The sequence below is a fragment of the Mirounga angustirostris genome, unplaced genomic scaffold (assembly GCF_029215605.1).
Source record: "Mirounga angustirostris isolate CCGP_5_RB_7025 unplaced genomic scaffold, mMirAng1.0.hap1 SCAF_1, whole genome shotgun sequence".
In the NCBI taxonomy this organism is placed as follows: Eukaryota; Metazoa; Chordata; class Mammalia; order Carnivora; family Phocidae; genus Mirounga; species Mirounga angustirostris.
This window is the reverse complement of record NW_026991709.1, coordinates 199,912,937-199,925,269: the sequence shown is the minus strand read 5'-3', so window position 1 is coordinate 199,925,269 and position 12,333 is coordinate 199,912,937. Positions and strand designations below refer to the sequence as shown.

Below are 12,333 nucleotides of genomic sequence, written 5' to 3'. Positions count from 1 at the left end.
GAGATCTGCTGGTCAGATAATAGTATTAAGTCACTGTATTTTGCTGGTTTTGATAAATATACTGCAATCATACAGAAGAATGTCCTTGTTTTTACAAAATATACACTAAAATATCTAGGGGCAATGGGCATCATATCTGTAACTTATTCCTTAAAAGTCAAAAAAAAAGAAAATGACTAAGTAAAATGTTAACATTGGGGAATCTGGGTGAAGGGGTAAGAGGAATTTTTAGCTGCCTTTTTTCTGCATTTGTCCCTAGAATGTGTATCACATGCAGAATACACAGAATGGTATTCTTGTAGTTTTCCTGTAAGTCTGAAATTACATCAGAAGTAAAAGTTAACAATATTAAGAAGGAAGATCTACATATTTTTATTATGGTTACATACAAGACTATATTACACCTACTTATCTATACTCAAAAAGTCCCTTAAGTTTCCAACTAACCTGATCATGGTCCTGAGGGAAAAACAATATTCCTTAAAGGTCTCTTGGCCCAGTAGTTCTATCATATATACCCTCTCCCATTTCTCAGTCTTACATCCAAATCATTTAAAGTTAACTTCCTAAACACAGTCAAGAGTTGTTTGTTTTTTTTTTTTAAACTTCATGAGCTATAGAAACATGTTCATTGTGTCTTTAGAGAAACAGAATTAAGAGCTCATCTAAAAGAATAAAGTGTCAAAATGACTTCACTCAAAATGAGAATGTTTCGGGGCACCTGGGTGGCTCAGTGAGTTAAGCATCTGCCTTTGGCTCAGGTCATGATTCCAGGGTCCTGGGATCGAGCCCCTGCTCAGCGGGGAGCCTGCTCCTCCTTCTCCCTCTGCCTGCCACTCCCCCTTCTTGTGTGCTCTCTCACTCTCTCTGTCAAATAAATAAATAAAATCTTAAAAAAAAAAAAAAAAAATCAGAATGTTTCAAACAGCCAGGCTCTGAGCTTTACCATTTAGATCACTTATTGGTAAACTTTTTCTGTAAAGGACAAGACAGTAAATATCTCAGGCTTTGTTGGCCATCCCATCTCTGAAGCAACTACTCAACTCCCACAGTGCAAAAGCAGCCATAGACAGTATGTAAATGAATGAGTATGGCTCTGTTCCCAAAAAATTTTACAAAAACAAGCAGTGGGGCAGATGTGGCCAACCCCTGATTTAGATGAAAGGATTTATCTGGTAATAACAAAAGGGACTACTAGTAAGTTTTAGACCAGGTTTGTCTTTTACCAAGTCTGATACTTATTAAAAAAATTTCAATGCAGTAGTATCCAAGACTGTGTTCTTTAGGGGCAATTCTGAATTTTAAAGAAAAGGATGATATTGATCCTTACGGATACAGAATAATCTCAATGAAGGATTTTGAAATTTATTACAGAAATCCAGGGCACATAATTTCATTCTGAAATGTTGCAAAGCAGATTCCACACACAATATTTGTTACAGACCAAAATTCCAAGTAGTGACTCAAAACTTTTCAGCTGGGTAACTCTATATTTTACTTAAACTTTCTACAAAGAGTTTAACGCTTAACTTTCCAGACAAATGTTTGTTGAATTAAAGATAATGTCCTGAGATAAACATGAATAAAATAAGAAGAGAATATCATAAGGGCGCCTGGGTGGCTCAGTCGGTTGAGCGTGGGCCTTCGGCTCAGGTCATGATCCCAGAGTCCTGGGATCAAGCCTCGCTTCAGGCTCTCTGCTCAGCTCAGGCTCTCTGCTCAGCGGGGAGCCTGCTTCTCCCTCCCCCTCTGCCTGCTGCTCCCCATGCTTGTGCTGTCAAATAAATTAAAAAAAAAAAAAAGAATAGTCCAACTTATCACATATACAGAATGTTGCCCCTAAATCACCTAATCCGGGTGTAACTATAACTACCCAGATCTCTTTATAAGGAGAGATGCACATCCTGTAATCTAAGTATTTACGAGAGGCTCTGGAATCACTAGCCATCATCATCTACTGGGTGTTTAACTGAAACGAAAACTGCCAAATTTTATGGGAACCTTACCTCTTCTTCTCATGATCCAAATGAATGAAGACTTTTCCAGCCAAATTATAATTAATCACCACTTACAACCAGCTGTTTTGCCCTGTGAAGTCTAGGGTAGATTTTCAGCATGAGGGGTGATGTACAATAATTCCTTTCACAAAACAGAAATATATGCACATGTCCCTGCTGAAAATGTAGCCTGGTAAATTTGCATGTGAAAATGAATCCATGTTATGTGTAGCAATGTGTTAGGTGATGTTTCTTGTTGAGGTCTACTTTAGGAGTCAAAATGTGTATGCCCTGTGAAGCCAAGGCAGCAGTCCTGTGTATAGAGGTATAGAAAAAGTAGCTCACTTAATCCTTTCTCGCCAGGAGTCGGGATTTTCCCGGAACGACATCCATTGTCGGCAATGGACGCACCAAAATAACGCCGGCGCCAGTGAGTTAACCACCTCTGTCCTCTTTTCACCTATTATATTTTTCATGCATCATCCAACTTCCCAACCATCTTCCTGTTTCTTCACAGAATGCACGCTAGGTTCTTGTTTTTCTTCAGCACGAAGTTGAAAATGGAGTTGAGAAAAGGAGACACATGGTCAGCTGGTGATGTTAACAAGCTCCTTGCTGCCCTGAGAAGCTAGATGGAAATGGTTCAAGTTACAAGGGGGATCATCATCAGATCTGGGAGGACAAAGAGTAATTCATGAAGCTTCATTCCCTTCCCTCCCACCCTCTCTCATTTACTGATGATCCCTATGGTCTGCCTTCACAGCAAAATCAAGATTAAGGATCTGAAGCAACCTCTTTCAGCTCTTCACTCCATCCAGTGTGTAGAAGGCCAAGTGGAACACATGTCCAACAATGTTACAGTGGCCCCAGAAGGTCAGGGAAGCTTGGAGTGGCTAACCACAATCTTAGATCAATGCTTTTTGGTATGATCTTGGAATTAACATCAGCAACTAACACAGTGCTTGGCAACAGGTGCTTAACAAAAGTTGGTTGAGTAAGACATTTTCTTTTCTGCCAACGTCTACTTGAACACATAGGTGGAAGTCAGACAGAAGTAGTTAACTCTTTCAATGCCGGGATAGTATGGGTGTATAGTAATCACATCAAGTCCATGTATTTATCTAAGACATGTTCATATTATGGGTTTCTGATTTCAATGTTCTGGTTAGATGCTAGCTAAAATATTTTATTTAAGGACAACCACAATCAGAGTTTTGGAATTAGAACCATGGTAAATGTTAATTAGAATGATAGATGAAATTAAGAGCCCCAGGACCAATGTGTAACAAAACATCACAGTTCAGTCAAGTGACAACCTCTTTCAGTATTGCAATTCTAGATGGGTAATGATTCCAGAGCAAACTAGAAGTCTGAAGAAGGAAAATCTTATTTAATGGCTTCCTTGATGGTAACAATCAGGATAAATCCAAAGTATGAAGGTTAAGAAGGATATATTTTAAGTATGAATAAAATTTTAAACCTCAAGTCAAGAGGATCATCAAGCTACATAGTACTATGCAACTGCTTTGATCTTTCAGATAGGAGGAGGGAGGACAACAAGCAGGGGAAGAAATAATTTTGTAGGACTCAAAAATGTCTAGAGTGTGAGTTTAAATGATAAGTTATAGCTAATTGAGTTAAGGATATCCCAGAGAGTAAGTAATTCATACCACTACCACGACAATAAAAAATTACCATGTAGAGAAACAGAAGTATTTACTTTTTCTAGATTTTAAGAGACAGGTTTTTAAGAAATGATGATTATGTCTCGTTTTTAAAAATTATGTCAACCAGAGACTTAGTAGGCAAAAGTGAACTACTGGGTCTGCCCCCCACTCCTGCTCTATAAAACCATCTCTGTAAGGCCTTTTCTATGCCCACTCGTGTACGTTTTCATTCCCACCTTCCTTACGAAGCCAGTCATGTCAGAGGCTCTACTAGCAGTCTTGGAACACAAGAGGGACTTCTTCCAGACTCCTGTGCCCTCACAAAGCAGGCCTTAAATGAAGGTCCACCCAAGTGACCGTCCCAGCATCTCTTTCAGTTTAACTGCAATTTTGGTTCCTGCAGTTCACATGTCATATCATACCCAGATTTACTGTGAATCCTTCCTTTTACTAAAGTTTATAAAAAGGAAGGATTTCATAAGGTTTAATAAGGTTGAGTTAATGATAAACTGTAAGTGGTGAAAGAGTAGCATGAATAGGAGTTCAAATAGGTCAATGAGAGCTGAAACCACACAATACTTAAAGAAGGGTCTCAACACAGCAAATTACAAATGCCAAAAGTAAGCACAGTGCACAACCAACCAACTACTCATTTTGCTCAGTATAAGGCCAATTCTGTATGGGTCAAATCACAGGATCTAATGGGTGAGCTTTGTAGTCATAATTGGGGACAAAGGATTCATATGTCCATCTTGCTACAAATAAACCTGTACTGCTGATTTATCTGGTTGCTTCACTTCTGGCAGAAGAGAGGAACAGAAAAATAGAAGCTAGCAAGTAACCTATTCCCACAGGGTCCTCAAGACCTGAATCCCAGATCCAGATCACTTACAATCAAAATGTAACACCTCTCTCCTAGGCTGGGTTTTCTACAAAGCAAACCCTACACATCTTGCTAAATTCTTTAACAAGAGATTATGTATGTATTAAGTGTAAGGGTTCCAGACCTCTCTATTTTTCCTCTAGATAACATCTTTTGTCCAAAGAAATAGGCATTTAAAGGCAGGCCTATTTCAGAAACAATAAAGGAACTGAATACCAACTAGCTCCATATAAAGTTGTTTTACTGGAACAGAAATTTATGTTTAATCATTTTTGATGAGAAGTTGCTAAATTACCTTGGTTTTCCAATTAATTTTTTAATTTTAATTTCTAGTTAAGTCAATACATTAATTTCCAATCAATTTAAACATTTTTTTTCTTACCTAGAATCTTACAAAGAATTTTCAAACATAGAATATGTTTGTTACTCAAAGGATTTCTGGTTTTGTTTTTAATGTAAAGAGCACTTGAATAACTGAATTCACTACTGTGATATGCTTTTCTAAATGAAGAAAAGGGACATCTGTGTATTAGTTTGGCTGCTGTATATCTTGCTAAGGTTTAAAAGATGTTTGAGACATTTATAATCAGCTGTCAGTAAGAGACATGGTATTCCATTTTTCAAATACATGTATAGCTAAAAAAGTAGGCAATTCAACTTAAGATTTGTGGAACTCTAGACCTGAGTAATTCAGCTTAAAATAAAAATGTTTTCTTACCTTTAGGTCTTTCCAACTATCCAGGAGCTTGGTGGCCAAATCACTTATATCTACTGTTTTATCTGGCTGTTCCTGGCTCCTCTCACTCTCCACATCAGATACACCCTCCTCTTCATCTTGGGACGGGGTTTCCTCAGCAATGGTTTCTTCCAGTTTTGTGCCATTGCCCTCTTTGGGCTCTATTTCAGTGTCAGCCTCTGGTTCAGATGTAGGTAGCTTACTGGCTTCCACAGCGATTTCACTCTCAACTTTAGATTCAGGTAGCTGTTGTGTGAGTAGCTGTTGTGACTGTAACTCTTCCTCTTCTTCTACAGGGACGTTTTCTAACTGGTCAAGGTCCTCTTTGCCATCCTTGCCTTCCAGCTCACTGGTAGCATCAGAGATAGCACTGTCCATGCTATTTTCACTTATAATTTTAAGTCTGCGAAACATGAGCTTCTTGGGGGTGTCTGCGTCAGCTTCTGTGCTCAGCTTGGCGGAAGGATCAGGTGTGTTGAGTGGTGTGTGAGCCCGTGATGTATTCTCACTTGAATACCCATCTCCTTCACTCAACTGAGGAATGGCAGTTTTGGTCTGAGACCAGCGTTGAATAATTGGAAGTACTTTGCTTTCCTCCAACATATTTTTAGTAGGAATGGGTAAGTGTTCCAAAGTCTTTATAATCTGATTAAACACAATAAAAAAAAAAAATCACATCACTTTACACAGTTGACTTTTCAAATCTCTGGTTGGGACTCAGATCATTTCTGAAAGAGCTGTGGGTTTTCTTTACTGTCTTATTAAGACTGAAGTCTCTATAACTATAGAAGGATTAAATGTCGTAATATTATTTTCCTCTAGAAAGGAAGGAAAACTTTTTAAAGACTGACCAGCAAGAATAAAATGTGGAGCAGGTAACTGCTCACAATATCAAACAGGACCGATTAATATCCTCTACCAGTAGTTCTCAAACCTGTGTAGATTTTTTAAAATATATATACTAGTGGACCTCATCCTGGCTACGTTTTTCTGAAAAGTTTTCCAAGTGACTGCAATATAGGCTTGGGAACTATGCAACAACATATATTTAAATGATGTTTCACCCACAAAAAATGCAGCTATTACTTACCTCTTTTAGCCTCTGATAAACAACTAACAAAGAAAGACTCTCTTCAGAGATAATCACCCCCTCCACTCTGAAATCCAAGAATTTATTCCAAAGTACTCCCCAATGTAGTTCTACAGAAATCCCAAGGTAGGCTGTTCCCCTCTAACTTTCTAGATGGGATGCTGAATTCATTTAATCATTAATCATAGAATCATTTATTAAAGTCAACTAGATCTTTACAAAAAGGAAAGGGGTGGTGGGAGGAAGGGAGGAAGAAATTCCAAGTCTTCCTCAACTTCTATTTATTGCCAAATCTCCTGTGAGAAGAACAGAGGCAAGACAACCACTTATTTGCTCATTCCTGTTTTTGTTTTTAAAGTGCATTATTAAATGACTTTGGTACTATATTAGAAACTATGATTAAATAGAACTACATTTAAACTAGGTTAAAAATATTATTTCATCGGAAGGTATAAGTATCTCATCTCCACTAATGACACTGCCAAGGAACATTTATTTACATCTTTAAAACACTTATTGACTCCTCAAAATATTCTTACTCTTGCCATTCCAAAATTTGGCTCTCCACTTTTTTAGAGCCCCAGAATTTAAGTTTCACATGGTTTCCTATCTGTTTGAAACTATGGCTTTAGCAACAAACTGGATCTTTCCCTTAACTATGATATCTTGCTCTTGCAACTCCCAACCATGCAGTATCAATTATAGGGATACTATAGGAAAAACCAGGGAGCAAACTCACTACTAGCAAGGTCTATGTAAAAGGTTATAGTTACAGGAATGATACTGAGATGATAATATTTATTCAATACCAGTGGTAAATATAATGCTAAATTCATTATCACTGATATTACCACTCAACCTAAGCAATCTATATAGCGGTTTTAAGAAATAAACAAGTTGAATGTGAACTGACCTCTTCCTGAAGCTTCTGGTTACTTTCCCGGCCATCACCTAGTTCTGCCATCCAGATCCATAACAAAGACAGCCCGTGACGTTCCAGAAAAGACTTCAGGCAAGACTGTGAATGTGTGTTCTTCCATGGGAGAAGGGAAGCAGGATGCAGGGTATTGGGGTGGGGATGGGTGGGGTGGGGTGGGCAATACCAGACAGAACATTAAAAAGGGTCCACAGAGAGGAATAAAAAGTTTGCTTATATTCACAAGACACCTAGGAACTCTGTGATTAATGCAACTAAAAGTGTACACAAATAATAAATGCTTTAAAGTAAGAGACTGTAACCTTTTTTGATACCTAAATTGTATCCAGTCAACTTGGACTTTATATAAATAGACTTTACAGAAAAACATATATCAATATGTCATTTACAATGAAATTCAATTCTGAAGGACTAAGAAGCAAATTACATTCACCATTTTTATTGAAAAACCTAAAACTATAATAGTCTAAATCATTTTCATTTCTTTTTTTTTGAAGATTTTTATTTATTTATTGACAGAGAGAATGATAGAGAGCATGAGAGGGAGGAGGATCAGAGGGAGAAGCAGACTCCCTGCTGAGCAGGGAGCCCGATGCGGGACTCGATCCCAGGACTGCAGGATCATGACCTGAGCTGAAGGCAGTCACTTAACCAACTGAGTCACACAGGCGCCCCTCATTTCTCTCTTCTTTTCAGATGCTTGTTCAAAAGGCTTTTTTCTCTTAGTTTTCTTTTAAATCATCCATTTTTTACTGTTCAAGTTCTTGTGGCATACTCAATAAACTGGAGGAAATGAGACTGCCATTAAAATTCCTTGCTTCAAGATCCTGTGGTAAAAATGGCCTTGGCATACTAATAATCATGGGGGGGGGTATCAAATGTCATGAATTGTTACACAAAAAAATCCCACCATGTTCTTTGACTAGACAGAGAATGCAACAAGATCTATTAAAAAACTAAATGATGCTGAATTCTTAAGCCATTTTTAAGACTACAAACTTTCAAAGTCATATAGAATTCACAAACTCTTATTTTAAAAATAAGAGTAACTCTTCTCAGAGTTATCCCTTCTCCTGTCATCATTCTAGATTGTAGTTTAGATGTCCCACCTCAAATTCAGAAATAAAAAATAAATTGATATCAAGGAACTCACCTGTATAAGCTCAAGACAGGTGAGTTTCTGCTCCAAAGTTTCAATTCTAACCATTAGCCGGGATAAGCTAAGCACCTGGTTTTTATCAGAGAGACCCTCACCATTCTCCATCAGAGCTTCTAGCTCTCCATCCACCTGCCATAGCAAAGAAAAGTATCTGGTTATAAAAACAACAAACACACCACTAATCTAAGAATCAAACAACCTAAAAAAGATCTCAACCTTGCCAGTAATAAGGAAAACACAATTAGACCCACAGTGAGAAATCATGTCATATTTACTAGATCAATCTAGGGGAAAAAATTAAGTCTGATAATATCAAGTCTAGGCAAAGATGTGGATCAAAAGGAATTTTATATACTGTTGATGAAAGTAGAAATTGGTATGATCAATTTGAAAGGCATTTCATTCACTCATCAAATATTTACCAAGTACTTATTATATGTCAAGTATAATCCTAGGTGCTAAAGTCACTGCAATGAACCAAAACAAACAGAAATCTGCCCTTAAAGGAGACAAAGAACAAATTAATGTTAGGTGAAAAGTATGCCAGAAAAAATAAAGCACTGGCTTCAAAAATAAAATATTTGTGCCCCCTATGCCTAGCATTGCACACCTAAGCATAAATCCTAGAGAAACTTCTAGACATACGTATTCACAGAATTATACCAAGCTCACTGAATGACCATTATAACAGCAAAAAACTACTAACAGATGTCTGTGGCCAGGTTGTATAAAGTAGCATTTTCATAAAATGGATTATTATAGCACAGTAAAATGAATCAAGTGCAGCCATATACAAGATTCATCAATCTTATAAACATAATGTCACATGAAAAAAGTTCCAGAAGATTACATGCTGTATGACTGTTTTTATAAACCTCAAAAACAAAATTTTCATAGATGCATGTCTAAAAAACTGATTTTAAAAAGGCATGGAGGTAAGACACAAAATTCAAAACAGTGGTATCCTCTAGGGGCTAAGCAGGGAGCAGGAAGGAGAGAAGTGTTCACAAGTGGTTCTTTTATAATTATGCCTTGTAACTTACATCTATTCTCTGGATGTTTCAAATATTACATTTATTTGTTTGTTTTAGATTTTATTTATTTATTTGACAGAGAGAGACACAGCAAGAGAGGGAACACAAGAAGGGGGAGTGGGAGGGAGAGAAACAGGCTTTCTGCCGAGCAGGGAGCCCAAAGTGGGGCTCGATCCCAGAACCGTGAGATTATGACCTGAGCCAAAGGCAGATGCTTAACCGACTGAGCCACCCAAGCAGCCCTCAAATATGGGGAAACAACAACAAAAAACCCACCAATGGTTGTTTTCCAGCTGTGTTAGAAAATATATAAAGATGCCTTACAGAACCTACTATTGGGGAGATAAAATTAATTCATATGAAAACAAACAATGAAGCATTAACTGTAAAATGTTAAAGAAAAAAAAAAAAAAAACTACAAAGGAAGGGAGTGGTTAGAATGAGAGTCACCAGAAGCAGGGTTAGCAAGAGGTAAGATAAAGGAGGGAGTGAAGTAGAGGGAAAATCTCAAACACAGGGAAATGGAAAATTATGATAGTGCCTAGTGTGGGGCCTGGCTGGAGTGGATAAGGTGTGGTGAGGAAGTGAGAAAAAGGGGTGCCTGGGTGGCTCAGTTGGTTAAGCGTCTGCCTTCGGCTCAGGTCATGATTCTGGAGTCCCAGGATCAGTCCCGCATCGGGCTCCCTGCTCAGCAGGGAGTCTGCTTCTCCCTCTGACCCTCCCCCCATCATGTGCTCGCTCTCTCTCTTTCTCTCTCTCTCAAATAAATAAAATCTTTAAAAAAAACAAAACAAAACAAAAAAAGGAAGTGAGAAAAACCTCACCAAAAGGAAGGCTGGTGTTAGATCAGAAGATCTTGAAGGTGATATGTAAAAGAACCTGTATTTGACGTGACTGAGCAAGAGAGCTCTATTACTGAATCCAAAAAAGGGGAATAATCCGATCAAAATGGAATTTGAGAATAATTAGTGTGGCAATAACAGAATAAACTCTCCACAAGACAGCAACCAATGCAAAAGAGATATAAAGACCGCAATAAACCAACATGGCCTGAAATGATAAAAGTCCAGAATGGGCTGATAATAAATTAGAAGAAAGCAAATCTGAAAGACAAGAATCTTAAGGAAACTTTTTGTTACTTAGCTTATCATCTCAATATAATTTTAGGCAAGGCACTGAACATTTTTATTTTATATTATACCACAAAACTCACATAACTCTAAGGAACAAAAAAAAGAAAAATGAAATGCTACCTGTAAGAAGCTGAAGAAATGTAAACTCATTTTTTCCTTCTAAAATGTACACTTAAGGCTCATCTCTTTTTCATTTCTATTTCATTTCATCTCTTTTTCATTTCCAGTATCATTTCTTATGTTTTTTTAAAGATTTATTTATTTGACAGAGAGTTAGTGAGAGAGGGAACACAAGCAGGGGGAGTGGGAGAGGGAGAAGCAGGCTTCCCGCCGAGCAGGGAGCCTGACATGGGGCTCAATCCCAGGGCCCTGGGATCACGACCTGAGCCGAAGCCACCCAGGCGCCCCTCATTTCTTATGTTTTGAAGAGATTAAGGCTATACACAGAAAAACCAATTTATGGTTAAATATTAATCCAAGACAAGTTCCTTAAAGATGTTTTATCCCTGCATATACTAAATGTAAAACTTCCTGTGTCTCAAATTCTAGAGGATTAAAATAGGAAAGACCAAGGGCTTTAAAATTCCACTTTCCCCCCAGATGCAACAGCCTCATTTTGGACAGAGTTTTGAGATGCAAATACTACTGGGCTAAGAGATGGGGTTTTCTGGGGTGCCTGGGTAGCTTAGTTAAGCCTCTGACTCTTGATTTCAGCTTAGGTCATGAGATTGAGCCCCACATGGGGCTCTGCACTCAGGGCAGAGTCTGCTTGTCCTGTCTCCCCCCAACCAAAAAAATAAATCTTTTTTTAAAAAGAGAGAGGTGGGGTTTTCTTTTCATAATTAGGCAGGAAAGGATTCTCTAACTCTGAACATTTAAGAGATAAAACTGAATTCTTACTTTTTCATTTAATAAACATCTACTGAATAAATACTACAGTATATAAAGCTCCACTGGTAAATAAAAACAGTAGCATTCTTCTCTTAAGGAAATAAACAGTGAAAATGTAGAAACGGAGGTAAAAATAAAATAAATAAAATTTTGCAAACAAAATACAGAAGGTGAACAACGGTTGAACATTCCCACTACAATTATAAGCTTAATGGCTGTACTGACAGACATAAAAGTTATCCTGCCAATTCCGTGTACGATACAGCTTCCATAATTTTGGGTACTCAAGTGGACAATCAATTGTGAATTGGGGGATTAATAACTTTTAGGATACCTGGGAGGAAGGGAGCCAGGAGACCAACTGATTGCTTTCATTAATTTACATTTACTACAAGTATTTATTTTTAATTTGTGGGTCACCACCTTCTAGAAAGGATCTGAAGTAACTAAAAAATCAAAATAAATGTAAGAAATGATTAAGGTATATTTTAATAAATTATTGATAAGTGAACATTTATACATATATGCAAAATTCTATAGCACTTAAAAATTTATTGTTAAGTACTTAATCAGTCCAAGAAATTATTTACTCCTTTTTTTTTTTTTGAAGATTTTATTTATTTATTTGTCATTTGGAGCACGAGCAGGAGAAGTGGTAGGCAGAAGGAGAGGGAGAGTCAGGTTCCCCCCTGAGCAAGGAGCCCGATGCGGGACTCGATCCCAGCACCCTGGGATCATGACCTGAGCCAAAGGCAGACGCTTAACAGACTGAGCCACCCAGGTGTCACTCTTTTTTAATATTTTAG

General features: G+C 37.6%; 1 protein-coding gene across 8 annotated transcripts in view; it reads right to left on the bottom strand.

Moving 5' to 3' along the window:
• SETD2 (SET domain containing 2, histone lysine methyltransferase) overlaps positions 1–12,333 on the bottom strand; it is a 125,957-nt gene that overhangs the window by 56,943 nt on the left and 56,681 nt on the right. For 4 of the 8 annotated variants that reach the window (XM_064596875.1, XM_045862551.3, XM_064596879.1 and 1 more), the window contains exons 10-12: positions 8,464–8,598; positions 7,287–7,406; positions 5,266–5,928 (exon numbers count right to left, since the gene is read on the bottom strand). In XM_064596875.1, the coding sequence (XP_064452945.1) occupies positions 5,266–5,928; positions 7,287–7,406; positions 8,464–8,598 (918 nt within the window). Of the gene's footprint in view, positions 1–2,342; positions 2,626–5,265; positions 5,929–7,286; positions 7,407–8,463; positions 8,599–12,333 lie in introns of all 8 variants that reach the window. The other 4 variants (XR_010413369.1, XR_010413370.1, XR_010413371.1 and 1 more) reach the window with 4 other exon arrangements.